A 20,461-nucleotide genomic window follows, 5' to 3' on the forward strand; every position below is an offset into this window, starting at 1 on the left:
ATGGTTGTGTCCAATTATTCTACACCAGTAGCAATAGTTGGACAATTTCTCATACTTGAAAAAAATCCAACATAACTCTCCCAAACTGTTACGAATTTGGATTTTACGAACCATAGGCTTACTAACGTCAAGACTTACCCGAATCCTGACATATTTACCTGCTGCAGATGCTTCTTGTTCTTTAACATGTACCACATTACCCAATTTTTCACCAATAGCTTGCAACATTTTACTATTACGCTGATTAAGGGGTAAATCATATATTCTAATCCAGAAAGCAACATGAGACAGTACAATTTCAGACGGTTTATCATCCCCATATATACCTGCCAGAACAATAATATTACGTTCAAATAACCATTGCCCCTCCCTCAGAATCTGATCACGGTCTCTCATGTGATTGAATTCACATACGAATCTTCCCTCTTCCCCTTCCTGAATAGTGAATTTCTGCATCCTCCATTGTCCACTAAATGCATTTGATATGGCTTTAATATGGAGGGGTTTTTGAGATAAAATTCTACCAGCAACGCACCAACGCTCCACTGGGATTTCAAATTCAACGTGATCGACCACCTCCTCTTCTCCCTTATTCAAATTGAATTTATCCAATAGGGTTTCAAAATCGTGCGGCATCTTTGGATGTAAACAAAATAGGCAAAAATAAAAGGGATGAAGATGTTGTGATAGTTGCAGAGGGATTAAATGTTGCAATTAAATTGGGGATTAAAATTGATGTTGCCTCACAAACCACAACCTGAACAGAAAATCTAGGTTTCACAAGGAATAAAAAATGACTTAGAAAAAGAAAAACCCAAGCTTCACACAAACAACCGTCTTGTATTACCCTATAAAACCAGAAATGCATCATACACGATCAAAACAGGATGAGAGGAAAAACAAGCTGGATTCGCAAGAAATAAAACACGACTGAAAGAAAACGAACCCAGACTTCGCACAAATCAATCGTCCCTGATTACCCCAGAAGACTAGAACGGCAACAATCGACCAAAAACGGCATCCAATGACCAAAACGGTTAATCCGGGCATAAATTCATACATCTCCCACTCGCACGTATTAAATTCGCTAGGTTATGTTACATTACTTTAAGTTACATTAAGTTAACTTACCCTAAGTTATGTTACATTAAGTTACATTAAGTTTCATAATGTTACGTTACTTAGTGTAACATGGCATAACATAATGTAGTGTATCCTAATGTAATGTAACTTACATTAGCTAACTTAGAATAATATAACTTAACGTAACGTAATGTAGTGCAATACAACATAACCTAACGTAAGGTAACTTAACATAATATTAATATAACTTAATGTAACTTAGCATAAGTAACGTAACATAAGGTAATGTAATGTAACGTAACAATGTAATGTAATGAAATGTAATGTAATTTAGCGTAAGGTAACTTAATGTAATCTAACATAACCTAACATGACTTAGTGTAAATTACTTAAAGAAACATAACGTAACATAATGTAACGGAACGTAATGTAACTTAGCGTAACGTAACATTACAGAATGTAACTCAACATAACATTACAGAACGTAACTCAATGTAACGTAATGTAGCATACTGTTACATAATGTACTATATCGTAACATAATGTAACATAACATAATGTAACTTAGGGTAACTTAATGTAACTTAAGATAACTTAACTTAACTTAAGGTAACGTAGCGTAACGTAACGTAAAATTATGGAACATAACGTATCGTAACATAATTTAATGTAACATAACTTAACTTGGCATAACTTAATGTAACTTACCATCATTTAACGTAACTTACATTAGCATAATGTAACTTATTGTAAATTAACGTAACTTAACATAACGTAACTTAACATAGCGTAACCTAACTTAGCGTAATATAAATTAGTGTAAATTAGCGTAGCATAACGTAACGTAACATAATATAATGTAACACAACGTAATTTAATGTAACTTAGTGTAACGTAACTTAGCATAACGTAATTTAGCGTTACTTAAATTGGCGTAATGTAACTTAATGCAATTTAACATAAAGTAACTTAATGTAAATTAAGGTAACTTGAAACATAAAGTAACTTAATGTAAATTAAGGCAACTTTTTTTTTGAATGAAACCGATACCTTTATTGAATTAAATCGTCAGTCAAAAATTCTACAAGAAATGAAGGTGGAATAGACCACTCTCTACAGAGAGACATAGAACTTACAGCTCTTGCTAGACAATAAGCAGCAGAGTTCGCTGTCCGCTTAACAAATGAGATCGAACAACTATCTAAATCTCTCAATAATATCACACAATCAGTAACAACATCCGCAAGGTAAGATAACGAAGGAATATGATGTTGGATGGCTTGAACAACAACCAGACAGTCAGAGCGAAAATCTACATTTCAAAGACCAGCCGCTTTAATCCAGGAAAGCGCCTCCTTAATCGCCATTGCCTCAGCAAGAACAGGTTCAAAATAACGCGCAAAAGCCTTCTGGACAGCCCATAAACACAAACCATTATGATCCCTTACCGTAAAGCCAGCCGAACAATAACCCGACTCCACAAAAATAGCAGCATCAATATTAGAGGCATAATGACTATTAACAGGCGGAATCCACCTAGCAGGAACAGCCCGTCCCTGAGACAGATGAACATTTCTAAAAATCTGAGCTTCCCTCCACTCCCTAACTTCATTCCTAACACTAGCAATCAAGCCCCATGGATGTAACTTTTTTCCATCCCACACCACAACATTCCTATGCCTCCAAATTCCCCAAACAATCATCACAATATCAGCCAATTTATCCACAACAATCAATATCAGAGAATTCATAAACCAGTTCAAAAAATTACCCACATTGTTCATTCTATAATCACCATAAACAATGAACCATACATCCTTAGCAAAAGAACATTGAATAAAAGTATGATTTTCATCCTCTCCATCCATTTGACAAATTGGATAAATATTTGGAAGAGAACTATGCCTTCGAGCTAAATTCGCCAAATTCGGTAAACATTGAGAGAGAAGCCTCCAAATACAATTCTTCACTTTCGGTGGAATCTTCAAATTCCAAGTTCTGTTCCAATTAACCGAGATAGAGGAGGAGATATTAGAGTCCAATACATTCCTAATCACATTATATCCACTCTTCACATAATATTTACCAAATTTGTCAAAAAAAAACCAGTACCATCCATCATCAATACTAAGATTCCTCCTTGGCATAGACAAAATTAAGGCAACTTAATGTAACGTATCGTATCGTATTATAGCATAATGAGTAATCTAAATCATATGACTTGCTCCATGTTTTTGGTGTACCTGTAAGAACCCAAAAAATGGAAAAAAAAGTAAAAAAAAAAACATGTACGAAGTGTAAGAGATCAAAAACATGTTCATGGTCACAAATCATAATTATAAGGGAATCAAAATTGAGTCCACGTATAATTTTAGAAATCAATGCTTAATTTTTTATTTTTTATTTTGAAATAATACCAAGTTTTATTAACTTAAATCAGATGAAAGAATATTGCTAAGAAATTATGATGGACATGCTCACTCACCCCGAACAGACACAGAATTGACCGCTTTTGCTAGAGCATGGGCAACCGAATTCGTTGAACGCTTAATAAAGGAGATAGAGCAAAGCTCTAAATCTCGTAATAAATTAATGCTTAATTAATTAGCGAATACAACAAATTAATTTGATTTTTTTCTTTATTATAATTCACTTTTAAATATAGTGTAACGTAACATGACGTAATTTAGCGTAATATAATATAACTTACCATTACACTAAGTTATGTTATGCTAAGTTAGGTTAAATTACATTATGTTATGTTACGTTATGCTAAGGTACGTTACGTTACGCTAAGGTACGTTACGTTACGGTATGGTATATTACGTTACGGTATAATACATTACGTTATGTTGCATTACGTTAAATTACTTTACATTATGTTATGCTTCGTTAAGTTGAGAGGGCTATCTGAACATTTTACGTAAATTGAGCGGCTATCAGAACACGTTGAAAATTCAGGACACCAATCAAATTTTTTGGACAAATTTAAAAGACAAATAATGTATTAAACCGTTAAATTGTCTATATCTACAATTATATTAAATATTACAATATAATAATGGTGTTTAATTGAAAACAATTATTTAAAAAAACAATTAAAGTTCAATTAAAGACAATAATTAAAGTTCTTTTAAAAAAAAGACAACAATTAAAGTTGAATCAATACTTTAATTAGTCTTGGAAGTATAAAGTAACCAAAATTGTATTAAAACTTAGAGCTCGTTTGGTTTACCTGTTGTTTGCTGTTACAGTTTGCTGTTTGTAAATGCTGCTTTTCCAAAAAGTAAAGACCTCTTACTTTTATTGGATTAACTTGCAAGAGCTTCCTCCACATATTCAAGCTAGCATCAGGCAAGTGAAAGATTTTGATGGAAATGATCTCTGTATTTGGTGACCTTCGGACTCTGGTAAACTTACAGCTCGTTCGGTTTACTCTCAAATCCTCCAAGGAAATCCGGTTGCGTGGAGCATGTTCGTATGGAATTCTTTTGTTCCTCCATCCCGTGCCGCCACTTGCTGGAAACTTCTGCACGGTAAGCTTGCTTTGCAGTCCCTCCTTCAAAAATATGGTTTCTCGCTGGCTCCTCGTTGTGCTTTATGCAAAAATTATGAAGAAAATGCTACTCACTTGTTTGTTTGTTGCACGGTTGCTAGAGAACTATGGACGCTGATCTTTAATGTCTTTAACGTTACCTGTAGCTTCAGTTCCTGTTGTGCTGACTTTTTCTCCTTGCTTCGTAATACTCGTGTTAGACGCAGTAGGAGGAGAGGGTGGACATTTTCAGTTATAACATGTATCTGGTTTATTTGGCTTACTAGAAATCGTGCTATATTTGATGGACAGCTCCCTTCAATCCAAATGTTAAAAAACAGACTATTGCATCTGATATACGAGGGATCAGCCGCTGCTGTTGCTGATAGCCGTCCTCCCCCTGAACCTGATTTCGTGTTTGTGAGATGGATTACTCCGCCGGTTAACTGGCTAAAGGTCAACACGGACGGAGCTTCGAGCATTTCTGGTAATGCCGAGGCGGGAGGTATGTTTAGAAACTACAGGTGTTTTGCTCTAGGATGCTTTGCCTTCCCCACTCAGAACTCTCCTGCACATATTGCAGAGCTCAATGCAATCACTTTCGCGGTCAAAGCAGCATGGGAAAGGAACTGGAATAACCTCTGGATAGAGTCAGATTCATCTTACGCTGTTAACTTGCTCAATAACAATCAGGCAGAGGTTCCTTGGAGAATAAGAAGAGATTGACAAACTTGCCTTAATCAGCTATCGACGATGAACTGGAGAGCCACTCATATCTTCAGAGAAGGGAACCAAACCGCGGATAGGCTAGCAAATCATGGGCAGTCGGCTTCTTCCACTTGCTGGTGGCACTCAGCACCTTAATTTTGTCAAGATCTGGTGTTTGATGACATGTGTAATATTGTGCATATTCGAGTCATGTAATCTCATGCTTTTCTGTTACCTTTTTCTCTTCTTCTCTCTTTCCTCTGTAATTCATTTTCATTTTTTATTAATAATAGGGTGGTCGGTTGTGCTGGGGGTGCCAACATAGTTGGGATGTCCAGTCTTTCGTAGAGGCCCAACCTTCATTAAAAAAAAGACCTCTTACTTTTATAAAAAAAAAAGCTAATTTTAAGCTACAAAAAGCAAACAAGAGATATCTAAACAAACACTTAAACTCTCACTTTTAAATTGAAAATGCAAACGTGAGGTGAAAATGAGCAATCAAACATCTCTTAGTACAATATAATGGTGTTTCATTCAAGAAATGTATAATGGTTTCCTAAGTAATTCTTAGAGTATAATTATTATTATTTTTTATTTTGGAAAAGATGTATAATCCACTATATTTTGTAACTTGGTATTACAAGTCATCTTAATAAATTTATACATTTTTCAAACGTATACATGTTAATTTTTTATTGGTTTATGTGTTGCATGCCATCAAATTACTAGCAGTGTGGATGGATGTAATGATTAAGCAAAAGAAATTTTAGTATACATTCGATGTAGGGATGTCGTGGTACATTAGACTAATGGTTTGATGACACATCATATATTTATAATTTGATGACATGTTACATATTTGGAATTTATTTCTTACAATTTAGGATTTAGTGTTTATATTTTAAGGATTAGAATTATATTTTGTGGTCTAGAATTTCATATAAATAATTAAATTAAAAATAATTAACTAATTGATTATACATGAGTAATTTTGTATTGATTAATGTGTCACATGAAATAAAATTAATTCAAATTACTTTTTTCAACAAGATACTAACTTTCAAAATTCATATTTTTTATTTTCTAGAATTTTTTTTTTATTATGAGCAAGAAAATAAGTTAAAACAAAATAATTGGGTAATAAATTACATTAATTGATTTACATATTTTTCTAGATAATACCCATCAAAAGTGAACCTCTCTCTATATATAAAGTTTATGCATATTTTTTAAAATTTTGATTTATTTTGTATATTTATATGAATAAGAGTATTACAGGTACTTATGAATTAAGTAGGATGAAAATAAGATATAAATATCTATCTCTTAGAATAATGTTATGAGATGGATAGTTGTAATAATGATAAAATAATTGAAATGGTTATACGTCATATTATTTTATTATTTTTTTTTTGGAAAACTTATACGTCATGTTATTAATAGTTGGTTTTGTAAGAAAAAAAAAAGACGATGACAAAAGTGTTGGAAACAAGAAAATAAGTAAAGGAATGATGGTGATGAAATTCCAATTCCAAATGACATGGCAAAACCGTTGGGAGAGAATAAGAGGAGGGTTTTCCCTCTATTTTCGCTTCATGTTCTCTCTTGTTTTTCAACCAAAAAAAAAATCCTCTGAAGAATAACATTTTTCATTTCTAAATATATAAATATAAATATTTTGACGCCATTTCAATTAATCTCCTTCCTAATGTCTCTCCTCTGATCCTACAAGTCTCTTCTCTTCCTCCCTTTCCTCAGGTAACTATATTTAATAACTTCATCTCTCTGATGGGGACATTCATATAAGGTTTTCCCTTTTTTTCCTTAAAATATCATGTTATCTTTATTTTCTGGCCTTCTTCTTTCTAGCCTCATCATAATTATGATTTTTTTCCTTTTAGAATATAATTACCTTCATTTTCTGATCTTCTTTTTCTTTAATTCTTCCTTATTGATTTTTAGGATGCTATTGAATTTTAAAAATGGAGTGAATAACAATCACAAAACCAAAATGCATAAGTTTTTATTTTAATGTAGCATAGATTGGTAGGCAATGCTAACAAATTAGACATTTTTACAAGTATTTGAAATCTCCTTGACCAGTCATTTCATTTAATTTCATCAATCTCGATTATTTTTCAACAGTTTCCAATTATATGGAGAACTTGGAGGTGCACATATAAGTTTCTAGCTTATGGCATGTTCTCCATTCATCATTATGACACCTATTATGGCTATTTAGGTTTACCAATATGAAGAATCAAAAGTATTAAAGATTGCGAATTGTCTTTTTAGAGGCATTCATTGTTGTTCTTAATATTATACCTATCCTTACAGGAAATAAAACATAATTAATATCTATTTTCATGTTCAAGAATCTCGAATGAGGACTAATCTTTAGCTACACATTGAATTTTACACAAAGTATATGATGTTTTCACATAAATTTTCAGATAATCTTCACAGTTTAACTTTTCTTCATCAGTCAAGTTTATATCAAGCAAATATAATAGGGGACATTTCATATGATTTATATGTAGCTGAATCTGAAAAGTACTTGCTTACGTTTTTCCATGTACATTAATTAGGCTTGGATCTAGACAAAATGCACTTCTCCAACTGTGTTGATAAGGTGGGTTTAGGTTCTTATTCTATAATCTAATCCCCTACCTTGTGTTTGTTGAATTTTCTTATCAGGAAGAGACGATTTGGAAGTCAGCTATTGGAGACTTTAGACTCTTGTTGATACTTTCATATGTCTAATCGGTCTTGCCCGATTGGTTAATGATGGGAAAGGAACATCTATGAAGCAGTGAACCTTACAAGCTTCAAGATGTCCATAGAAGTATGCAATATATAGGGTACATCATAATATTTTGTTCTATTTGATGAGCAATGGCTTTTTTTTGAACCAAACTTGGAGATAGGAGAATTTGATACTTGCTTTAATCAAAATGGATCGTTGTAGCAATGTGTCAGAAACCAATCCATCTACTGCCTTAGTAGTGGCTTCATGCAGTCCTGCTATTTTGCATGGTGAATTGGATATATGGATAATTGAAGCAAAATCTCTTCCGAATATGGATTTACCTTCAGAACATATGAGAAAATGCTTCAACGTATTCGAAAGTTCCACATATCAATGTGGAAAGGCACATATTAGTAATTCAAGCAAAAAACGTTCAGTTATCACAAGTGACCCTTATGTATCAGTTTGCCTTGCAGGGGCTACAGTAGCTCAAACTCGAGTTATTCCCAACTGTGAAAACCCATTATGGGACGAGCATTTTTGTGTGGAGGTTGCTCATCCTGTTGATAAAGTGGAGTTCCATGTTAAGGATAATGATGTACTTGGGGCTGAACTAATTGGAGTATTAGATATACCTGTTCAAAAAATCCTAACAGGAAATCTTATTAATGATTGGTTTCCTATTGTTGGCAGTTTTGCAAATTGCATGAAGCCTTTACCTGAATTACATTTTTCTATTAAGTTTAAGCCAGTTGGTGGAAACCCTTTATATAAAGATGGTGTTGGTGCTGGACCTGAATATGCAGGAGTCCCTGGTACATACTTTCCACTTCGCAAAGGAGGGATGATGACTTTATATCAAGATGCTCATGTGCCTGAAGGTGCATTGCCGAATATAGTGCTTGATAATGGAAGTAGTTACAAGCATAATGGATGTTGGGAAGATATATGCCATTCAATCTTGGAAGCTCATCACTTGATATATGTAGTCGGGTGGTCAATATACCATCCAATCAAGCTTGTGAGGGAGCCAACAAAGCCATTGCCGTCTGGAGGAGAGCTTACTTTGGGGGAATTATTAAAATATAAATCACAAGAAGGCGTCCGTGTGGTTATGCTAATATGGGATGACAAAACTTCACATGATAAATTTTACTTGAAAACGGTAATTAGTTTTTATTTATATTGTAAGTAGCTCATGTATGTACTCTATGATGTTTCGGGTGCTAAATTGTTGTTATCTACGACTTTTGACAGTTCTTTTTTTGTTCAATTTGGGCTTGAGTGTAGGAAGGTGTAATGCAGACCCATGATGAAGAAACTAAAAAGTACTTCAAACACTCCAGTGTTCAGTGTGTTCTTGCGCCTCGTTATGCTAGCAACAAGCTTAGCATTTTCAAGCAAAAGGTGTGGAGAACTTGTGTCCAGAATCCAAACTTTTATGTAGTTAGATGTTATTGTATCTATTTAAAACATTTGGTTTTCTAATTTATATGGGTGCCCCCTAGTCCAGGTTGTAGGAACTCTTTTTACACATCATCAAAAGTGTGTGGTTCTTGACACTCAAGCTAGTGGAAATAACCGGAAAATTACTGCTTTCATTGGTGGCCTGGATTTATGTGATGGAAGATATGACACTCCTGAGCATAGACTTTATAAGGATCTTGACACCACCTTTCAAGATGATTTTCACAATCCTACATTTCCAGTAAGTTCTTTTCTTCACATACAACCATCTCTATATGTAACAATGCATGAATAATGGTGGGAATTAGAACAATTGGAATATTTGCACAAAAATTTACTTTATTCATCTCTGAATATATAAAATTGAATTTTGGATTAGCATTTATGTTTCATAAGTAGACTTATGAAATTGAACATTTCAGTTTCAACATGATATAAGAGACATTTTTTTTTTTGATGCTAATAGAATTGTCAAGGGGTCCCTTTTTCATTATTTGATTGTCTTACATGTTTGTCCGGTTGAACATCAAAATTTCAAACCAAATATGAAAATGTAGAAAGTGAATAAGAGGACAAGTGTTAATGATTATATTTATGTTAAACTTGCAGTCTAGTAGTAAAAATCCAAGGCAGCCCTGGCATGATTTGCATTGCAAAATTGAGGGTCCAGCTGCCTATGATGTATTGATAAATTTCGAACAACGGTGGAAAAAAGCAGCTAAATGGCGTGATTTTAGGCTCAGAAAAGTTACACATTGGAATGAGGATGCTTTGTTAAAGCTTGACCGCATATCATGGATATCCACTCCCTCTCCTGGCCCAGATGGTGACAAAAATGTCCGTGTCTCTGAGGAAGATGATCCAGAGAATTGGCATGTCCAGGTAGGCAAGAAACTATAATTGTAATTTGTTTATTGAAGATCATTAATTTATATTAGTCCTCTGATATGAACCAGAAAATTATTTTACCTTTGTAGATATTCCGATCCATTGACTCGGGATCTGTCAGGGGATTTCCAAAGGTGATTGAGGAAGCTACGGCTCAGGTTAAAATTTTGCACCAGGTTTATAGAATTCTTAGACATAACATATGGAGTTGAGCTTCTTTATTTATTTTTATTTTTTTCTTATCTTTTTGCTCATTGACAACTAGACTTCATTAGTATGTTTGAAGTTTACATTTATATAAGATCTCAACAAATTTTTTTTTACAGAATCTTGTCTGTGGAAAGAACCTAAAAGTAGATAAAAGCATTCATACGGCATATATAAAAGCAATAAGATCAGCACAACATTTCATTTACATTGAAAATCAGTATTTTCTTGGATCTTCCTACCATTGGCCATCGTACAAAAATGCAGGTATTTGAACCACAGAGTCCCCATTTCTATTCATGTAATCAATTTATTTGATGATGACTATCTACTGCATAAAAATTGACATTAATGAACAAAAGAAAAATGCTTTAGTGTTCTTTCTTGTTTCATTCATTGTATATTGGATCCATGAAAAAATTTTCTATGTGCAGGTGCTGATAATTTGGTCCCTATGGAAATTGCATTAAAAATACGTAGCAAAATCCTTGAACACCAGCAGTTCTCAGTGTATGTCGTAATACCGATGTGGCCTGAAGGTATCCCTTCTAGTGCTTCTGTGCAGGAAATTTTGTTCTGGCAGGTTAGATCATTTTCCTTTTTACAAATATACTCTTAATGTTGTATTTGTGCTTATTACACTATGACCTTTTAAAATCATGTTATGCTATTGTGATTTTCTGGTGAGAAATGAAAGGCAATATTATAGTGGTGATGTCTCAAACTTATGTTCCAAGTTAAATATCTGCAGGGGCAAACAATGAGTATGATGTACAATATTATTGCAGATGCACTCAAAGATGCAGACCTTTCTCATCAGTACCATCCACAAGACTACTTAAACTTTTATTGCCTTGGAAAATGTGAATCTTCATCTCAGCAAAACTCTTCCCAGATTGATTCTGAAAACACTTCTCCGGTAATGCTCGTCTCGTCCATTCTCGGACGGAACTATGTATTATGTTTCTCTTTTCCCATTTATTTTCAAGCACTCAAACTCAACATGTTTTGTAAATGTGATCTTAAATTCAACACTCTTTAAAAAAAATCTCTTACTTTCTCTAACAGACAACGGGTCAAAAGAATGGTCGGTTTATGATTTATGTCCATTCCAAAGGAATGATAGTTGATGATGAATATGTAATCATTGGATCAGCAAACATTAACCAGAGATCCTTGGATGGCTCAAGGGACACAGAAATTGCAATGGGTGCTTATCAACCGAGTTATACATGGGCAAAAAAAGACGGTCATCCACGTGGCCAGGTTTGTAACTTTCGCTCTTCTATTCATGTTAGAGCAGAAAAACAATGTATTCAATAATGGAACATAAGAAATTGAACTAAACATTTCAAATAAGAACATTTTAAGCAACACCTATTGGGTTCTTACTAATTATGGTGGATATCAGGTATACGGTTATCGTATGTCGCTATGGGCAGAGCACTTAGGTAGTCTAAAGGAAGATTTTAGTGAACCACAGACTCATGAATGCGTGAAGCATGTGAATGAGATTGCTAAATATAATTGGCAAGCATACGTGTCCGAGGAAAGCATAGAAATGAGGGGACACTTGATGCAATACCCAGTTAATGTAAGCGAAGATGGGAAAGTGACAGCTTTGCCTGGCCATGATACGTTTCCAGATGTTGGTGGCAAAATTCTTGGAGCACCAACTAATCTTCCTGATGCTCTCACCACATAAATGAAGGACCTATAAATTCAAACATGTACAGTAAAGAAAAAATGAAATGTTGCCGAGCTCTTAATGTTCATAAAAGCAGATTCTTGTAAACTTATAAATGTTTCTAACTTGTAATTACAAAGGAAAAGTTTTGAGTGTAAACTACTCTGTTTGATGTACTGGTAATGGCACATTTTTTAGCACTGGTTGTGGAGATAATGAATGAGTACATTCAAGTCACGAATGTTGGCCAATTGGCTATCATTTGCATGGGAATCTTAGAAACCACTTGTAACACCCCTTTTTAGAAACCGTCAATTTTTGAAACAATAATAAATTACATTTAATATACTAATAAAATTCAAAAGTACAGATAAGCTAGACTATTAGAAATAAAATCTTAATAAGGACGACTCTACATACTGGCCGATCCATACGAGCGTCGCTAGTCTTTTATTCCTGAAAAGTGGTGGTGGCAAGGGGTGAGATGCCGACTCAATAAGATAGTTAATTAAATACACAGTTCAACCATATGCATATACAATAGTTTTGTGCATTTAAATTTATTAGTTATCAAGCAAACAAACCAATAATTGATAAATCACTATTAATTTATTTAAAGGGCCATGCTTACTCTAGTATAGTAATACCCAATGGTTGTTTGGCTAGTAAAATCATATCATGGGATACCCTATCGTAACAAATACTCGGTACCTTAACACCTTGTCGTAACAAATACCCGGTGTTTATATTTCACGTGATCACAACATTCATTTTTCTCATTTCAGTCGCAACCATTGAATATACTATCCTAGATAAGCTCTTATTCTTATAATTTCCAGTGTTTCATATTATCCAAAGTTTATCAACCGTATCATAATCGATTTCCATTCTATCCCCAATAAGTCTCGGTCTAAAAAAATTATTTATGTCCTCACAACCATCAATATCAAATTCAATTCATTCACGTCACCGTAGTCGTCATAAATTACAAGTATACATGTCAAACATATACATCGAATCAATAGGCAATTAATACACCCAGTCTATCAAACACGAAGATCGAACCAATAAACAATTTATCTCAACCAATCAACATGGCGACAAACATATAATGAAAGGTACTGTATATTTAATTAACTACTCACCTTAACTATTCAACGTCAAATCTAACTACTCAACGAACTCTTATACCTTATTTTTCTACTTAACCGACATGTCCTCTCCATAAAAAAAAATAACCTTTTGTATAAAATTGCAAACCTCCATGCGGCTGCTATTGGAAGTGACTTCGTTCTTATTTCCTTAGGTTTTCTACATCTATTTATATATAATAAAAATTCTATTTTCTTTTGTATTTAAAAAAAACGTTGATACAAGTTTAAGTTTATCTAATAATGTAGTTATAATCTTCCAGAACACTAATTCCAAGATGCATTCAAAAAAAATACTACTACTAATTAAATTGGAAAATAAATAGGCTAAAATTTATATTTTTTTTATAGGCTAAAACAAATCCTAATAAGAAAAAAAAAACAAAAGAAGAGAAAAATAAAAGTAAGAGATTTTCTTATTTATTTAGATTGAAATTTCTTTTAAAATTATTATTTATTGTTTTTTTTAATTCTAATGCTAAAAAAATTATAATGAAATATAATAATGTATAAATATAATTGATGTCTATGTAAATTATTTTGCGGGCGTTACAGTTCTTTCCCTCTAGAAAGAAATTTCGTCCTCGAAATTTATAAGTGCATATTAAAATTGTATTGACTCTATATAAAAAGAAGTGCATAAAAATAAAGTGTCAATAAGAAAACATATATAATATAAGAATGAAATTTTAAATATTGCAATCAATGGATTAATTAACCGAAAAGAAAAAAAATTTAAAAGTAAAATTAAGAAGAATTTTCATCATCACCTTGCGTTAAAACTCAATTTAAATGCAAGACTAGTCCATTAAATAATTACATATATATATATTTATACAATTTTGACAACACTACAAAATAAAATGAAAAGAGACCCTAAGGAACTAACGGAATATTATCAGGAACTAACGAAAATAAAATGTAAAAAGACCTGTAAACAAAGGCATAACTCATCCCGAAAGGTAACTCAAAGGTGAGGATTGCTCACATTTTTAAGGAGCCATATAGCTTCCTCATTTAGTAATGTGGGATGTCTAACAAGATCCTACATGAAATATTATCACTATTATCTTAATTTCTGAAAATATATGCAGTAAATATAAGTTCTATTATTAAACTTGTAAATATATAACTTATATATCCAAAAAGTCAAGACTCTGTAATTAATTATAAGCTGTAAGAACCATCTTGTTAAAAGACATGCAATAAATGAACATGCATAGTGATATCGTTTAAAACGAATTACACACGTCACTATGCCATTTTCCCTTTCAGATGACACAAGATACATGACAGACATTTGTTTTCGTGTCATCTGAATATTTTTCGTGATAGTATTTTAATTCTATGTCATCTGAAGGCGAAATAAAAAATGCGCTCGATTCTCAGATGACGTTACGATTACAATATGTTGTCATCCCAAAAAAACGCGATTTTTATGGAAAAGTCACTTAACCATCAGACGACACTTTGAATAAATGATTGTCATTGTTATACGAAAATAAAAAAGCGGCAACCAAATATTAGAAAAGCGGGGGAGCAAAAACTCTAACTTTTATTTTGACAAATTTGCACAAGTTTTATGAGAAAAAAAAAAACAAATTTTCAAAATATGCCAACTTGGTGATTGTGTTGATATTTAAACTCCAATTTGGACTAAATTGATTATTATTGTCAACTTTAATGGGCATCTTAACCCTTAATCCAATTTAACTCTAACTTGTATCCAAATGTATAATGACTTTCTAACCTTTCAAAACTATATTTTTACGCTGTCAACCAGTGGCGGAGTCAGGAATTTCAATTTGGGATGCTAAATTTACTTGTGTGGTTGGGAGTAGTTTTTCAAAATCCAGCCCGTTAGGGCTGGGCAAATTTTTTTTAGCTTCCACCACGTTAAAATATCATCGTTTTAGTGCGACGTCTAAAAAATTAAAAGTGTCCAATGTGCAAAAAAATTTTAGCTTCCGCCACGTTAAAAATCATCGTTTTAGTGTGATGTCTAAAAAATTAAAAGTGTCCAATGTGAAAATCGTAGACATATTTAATAAAAAAAATTAAGTTATTTGAGTCTCAAAAATAAAAAATAATTTTTTAATATAAAATAGATATAATAAAAATAAGTTCAAAAGTGTTATGAAAATAACTAATCCATTAAAATTTATTAACAATGGTAACATAGTTATAAATATTGATGTTCAAATAAATAAAAACTTCAAAAATTAAGTGTAAAATGAGAGACTAGTGGGGTTTGAAATTATGGCCTTTTGAGTTAAACCATACATCTCCAACCATCTCATCTACTTCAAATTATTGATATAATTCTACATAAAGTCTATATAACCTAATATTAGAGGGGGCTACAAGGGGCGGAACGACTACTACTCAAGGGCGGAGCCGGTGGCCGGGGGGCTCCAACCCCCCGGGCCTTGGGCTGGCTCCGCCCCTGCTCTCAACTTGTTTAAACTAACATTACTAATTCGAGATCCTTTTTAAACTTTTTGAGGGTCTAATATTAAATTGTTATCGAACCCTTGATAATTCGAGGTCTTTAAACTTTTTGGAGGTCTAATATTAAATTATTATCGGACCTTTAGATATTAATATAACTTTTATTAAGAAACTATATGAAATAAATGAATGAATTGGAATGGTGGCAATTTTGAAGGCTTATATTATATATGAACCTAATATAATGGAAGGGTGAAAAATGAACCGTTATATTATTATTTTTGTAATTTAATATAATATTTTTATTAAATCAGATTGATCTTAAAATTTGGAATTCGGATGTTTTACAAATGAGACTCTTTGTACATCTTTATTTATGATTCTGACTAACTCTTTATTTTATGTGAAAGTATTATTATATACTTAGGTGTCACTAATATTTTAATTAAATTGAGGTGATGCAAAAAGCTAGTTTAAGTAAGGGTGTTATTAAACCCAGCCCCAATTTCTCACCTCTAGCCCCGTGAAAGGACGAAAGTACCCTTTGAGGCTTTGAGGTGGGAAATGGATGAAAAAAACCTCTCCTGGCACGCGGGCGTGAGGTAATCACGCCTCACCATGTGGTGAGGCGTGATTACCTCACGCCCGCATGAATAAATCCAAAAAAAAATGGTTGATGATTGTGGTTAACTCGAATTATCCGTTTAGAAATAAAAATTACGGCATTTTAACTCGAATTACCCTTTAACAAATAAAATTTAACAACATAAACATTAAAATAAAAATTAATAAACATAAAAGAGTACATATAATATCAAAAGTGTTAAAATGTATAAAGTTCTACTAAAATAATTTAGTTCGCCCGATGCCACGCATCCATAAACTCATCCATCTCCCTCTTAATGAGTGGAGCATCCTCGTCAGATCGGTGGGTAGCCGCTAGTTGGGTGACACGCCACAACCAGCTAACCCACTGCAAAAATAAATAAATAAATATTAAAAAATAAACACATATAAACTAATACTAAATAATAATATTAAATAATAATAAACTTACAAATTCGCCGTTGGCGCGAGCAAACTGGACCGGTCCAGCCTGTGGTGCATGAAGAAGATGAGGATGCGAATATCGCATATGCCAATCCATGTAAGCAGGATCACAGGCAGTGGGTGTTGAAACACCTTTCCACAAGATTTTGATTTGACAAAATCATCCATGATTAAGAGGCAATTAAATTTAAATGCTTTGATTTAATTGTACTAATGTGTTTGTTTAATATTGAGTGTAAAAATATATATATAAAGTTAGACAGGACAAAAGTCAGCATAAGCCGACCTGAGTGAAGCGGAACTCAGCATAAAAGAATAGAAGCTGAGTGGAGTAGAACTCAGCATCAGAAGCTTCCTTCTAAGTTGCCAGAACGAAGCTGACTAAATTAGAAGACTCCTTCAGAATCGTATAAACAGAACGGAGCTGACTAAGAAGGAACTCAGCATGGAAGTTGAATATTCGAAGATAACGAGTGAAGCTGAGTGACAGTCAGGACAGCATGAAGGATCCATTCACTAAAGGACAAAGTCTGCCAATCTTCTGCACCAATAATTGAAGCCTCGAAAATACACAGAAGACTAATTCCAAGAAACATGGGTCAATGGATTATTGGTAAAAGACAACTGGCACAAAAAAGACAAGTCTGATGCAAGAAGACAAAACCTGACGCCTGAAGAAAACAGAGGAAGGGAATGGCGGAACAGTCTGAAGCTGACCAGAAGATGTTCCCTAAAAGAGCCGTTTTGGTGTTAACGGCTAAAACAATTCAAATGATCCATCTACAGATTTCCATCTATAAAAGGACAATCAAGAGCCTTGGATCATTGCCGAATCAAAAAAACAAGAAAGATCCAAGAGAGAAATCTTCAAAGCACTCAAATACAAAGATCTTACACCAAACCTTCTATTCTTTGTGTAAATACTAGAGTGATTCTGTGTAATCTTCTAAAGTGTTCTTTACTGAAAAGAGAACAAGTGTTTATCAATTGTAATATTGAGAGTGTATGCTGAGTGCTTGGTTGTAAGCATTCAGTGGTAGAAAAATTTAAGTGCTGGGTTGTAGTACTTAGCAGGAGCTGAGTAGACGAATAGAGGATGTACTCTTGCATATTCACTGCCTTGTAAAGGGTTTGTGCTCTACCTTGAAAGAGCTCAGTATTGGATTGAAAATCCCAGGAGGAACTGGGGACTGGACGTAGGCAGAGAGGCCGAACCAGGATAAGTCATGCTGAGTAACTTCTAAACTCTCTCTCTCAATATATATATATATATATATATATATGTATATATATATATATATATATATTTGTGCATGCGTTGCCTGTAACATTTACTCAGCATATAAATTGTTAAAACTGAAACTGGGTAAATCTGAGTGCTGAGTTGGAAGCTGACCTCTCAAGTGTCAATTCCCAACTCTCAAGTCAAGCAGTCTTAGTCAGCATAGAACTAAAACTGTCTGACTAATCAATCGGCCGTGCTGACCAACACGTTGAGTTAACAAACTCTTAAAATAACATTAAGTCAGCATAACTAAAAGCGAAAAAGTTACATTAGTTCCTATCCCCCCCCTTGGAACTAATTACTAGGGACCAACAAGTGGTATCAGAGCCTAAAAGCTCACTACTCAAAGATCTAACAATCTTGAGCTGATCCCGATAAATGGCTGAAAACAGCACTCGTTTCCTTCCAGGGAACCAAACAACACAGATACTCCCTGAGGGATTATCAATTAGTCGGCCTCCCCTATTCTTTGGATCTAATTATACATTCTGGAAGAATAGGATGAAGAACTTTATTCAAGCCACAAACATGAGTGCATGGCTTGCAATAGTTCAAGGTCAACATATACCTTACAAAACTGTTGATAATGAGAAAGTTGTCAAGAGTGAAACTGAGTGGACAGAAGATGACCTCAGAAAATTACAAAATAATGCTTCGGCTATCAATATGCTTCACTGTGCTCTAGATGCTGCAGAATACAATAAGATTTCAGGTTGTGAGTCAGCACAGGAGATCTGGAAGAAGCTGGAAGTGACTTATGAAGGCACAAGCAAGGTCAAGGAGTCTAAAGTAAACCAGCACATGCGACTGTATGAACTGTTTGAGATGACTGACAATGAGGACATCTCAGCAATGAATGCCAGGTTTACCAACATAATAAATGAGCTCAAAAGACTCGGGAAGAATTTCACTGAAGAAGAACAAGTGAAGAAAATCTTACGAAGTCTTCCCAAAAGCTGGCAAGCTAAGAAGACAGCTGTAGAGGAAGCTCAGGACCTGACCACATACAAATATGATGAGCTGATCGGTTCCTTGCTGACCCATGAAATTTCCATGAAAAACTTTGAAGCTAAAGAAAAATCTGAGGATAAGAAACAGAAATCACTAGTGATGAAAGCTGACTCCACAGAAGCTGAGTCAACTGATGATGAGGAAATGGCCATGTTTACTAGAAAAATGAAAAAGCTGTTCAGAAGAAATGAAAGAAATAGTAAGCTGCCATACAAGAGAGGAGGCAGATATAAAGCTGAGTCCGGTGACACCAGATACAAAAAGGACAGCTCCAAGCCTGTCACATGTTATGAGTGCCATCAAACTGGGCATATTAAGTCAAGCTGTCCTAATCTGAAGAAAGATAAGAATGGAAGAAAAAGGCAATGGTGGCCACGTGGAGTGACAGTGATGAGTCAACATCATTTGAAGCTGAGCAAAATGAAACAACCAATATATGTTTCATGGAAGATGATGGAGCTGACCAATCTCAATCTGAGCAAGCTGACCTCTCTGGAGATTCTGAGCAGGAGGAAAACAACAATGAGGTAACATCCTTACTTTTGCTTAGAAACGAAATGGTGAATGCCCTGAGTGACTTATATACACTAACTAAGAAGTGTAACAAAAAAATTAAGGCACTCAGCAGGCGCTACGACGAGATTGAGGAGGTCAAATTGAGTGATCTTCGATATCCCCTCCAAGACAACTCAACATTGCATAGCAACATAGAAGTTATGCACAAGTTTGTCTTGGAAGTCCAATCAGATTCAAAGAAATTGAAAAAGGACGTCACCATCTTACAGAACCAAATAAAAGGTTCAACTAAGAATAAACCCCATGCTGAGTACTCAGGTACTAGTCAGCATAAACAGTTTACTCAATGTAGCTGTTGTGGGAAGAAAGGACACACAAAAGCTGTGTGCTGGCATAACAAACAGACTGTCCAATGTGACTTCTGTGGTAAGAAAGGTCATACTACTAAGGTATGCTGGCATGCTCAGCACAACAATGCTGACCACACTCAACATCACCCTCAAAGGGTAACTCAGTGTGGCTTTTGTGGTAAAAGTGGCCATACTACAAAAGTATGTCGTCACAAACTAAAATTATGACTCTGCATCTGTTTATACTAACAAGAAAAGACCCAAAAGGAATTGGGTACCTAAATATCAATAGTTTAAAATGCAGGTCAGCTTGACATGCATGG

General features: G+C 34.0%; 1 protein-coding gene across 1 annotated transcript; it reads left to right on the plus strand.

Moving 5' to 3' along the window:
• The first annotated feature begins 6,982 nt into the window (after positions 1–6,982).
• Positions 6,983–12,507, plus strand: LOC136226806 (phospholipase D delta-like). Its single transcript, XM_066015462.1, has 11 exons — positions 6,983–7,084; positions 8,024–9,240; positions 9,366–9,482; positions 9,589–9,783; positions 10,152–10,424; positions 10,520–10,588; positions 10,757–10,904; positions 11,072–11,220; positions 11,389–11,556; positions 11,706–11,903; positions 12,049–12,507. Exons 2-11 carry the CDS (start codon positions 8,281–8,283, stop codon positions 12,340–12,342), a joined length of 2,571 nt encoding a protein of 856 aa, XP_065871534.1. The 5' UTR covers positions 6,983–7,084; positions 8,024–8,280; the 3' UTR covers positions 12,343–12,507.
• The last annotated feature ends 7,954 nt before the right edge of the window (positions 12,508–20,461 follow it).

The sequence above is a fragment of the Euphorbia lathyris genome, chromosome 4, assembly GCF_963576675.1.
Source record: "Euphorbia lathyris chromosome 4, ddEupLath1.1, whole genome shotgun sequence".
In the NCBI taxonomy this organism is placed as follows: Eukaryota; Viridiplantae; Streptophyta; class Magnoliopsida; order Malpighiales; family Euphorbiaceae; genus Euphorbia; species Euphorbia lathyris.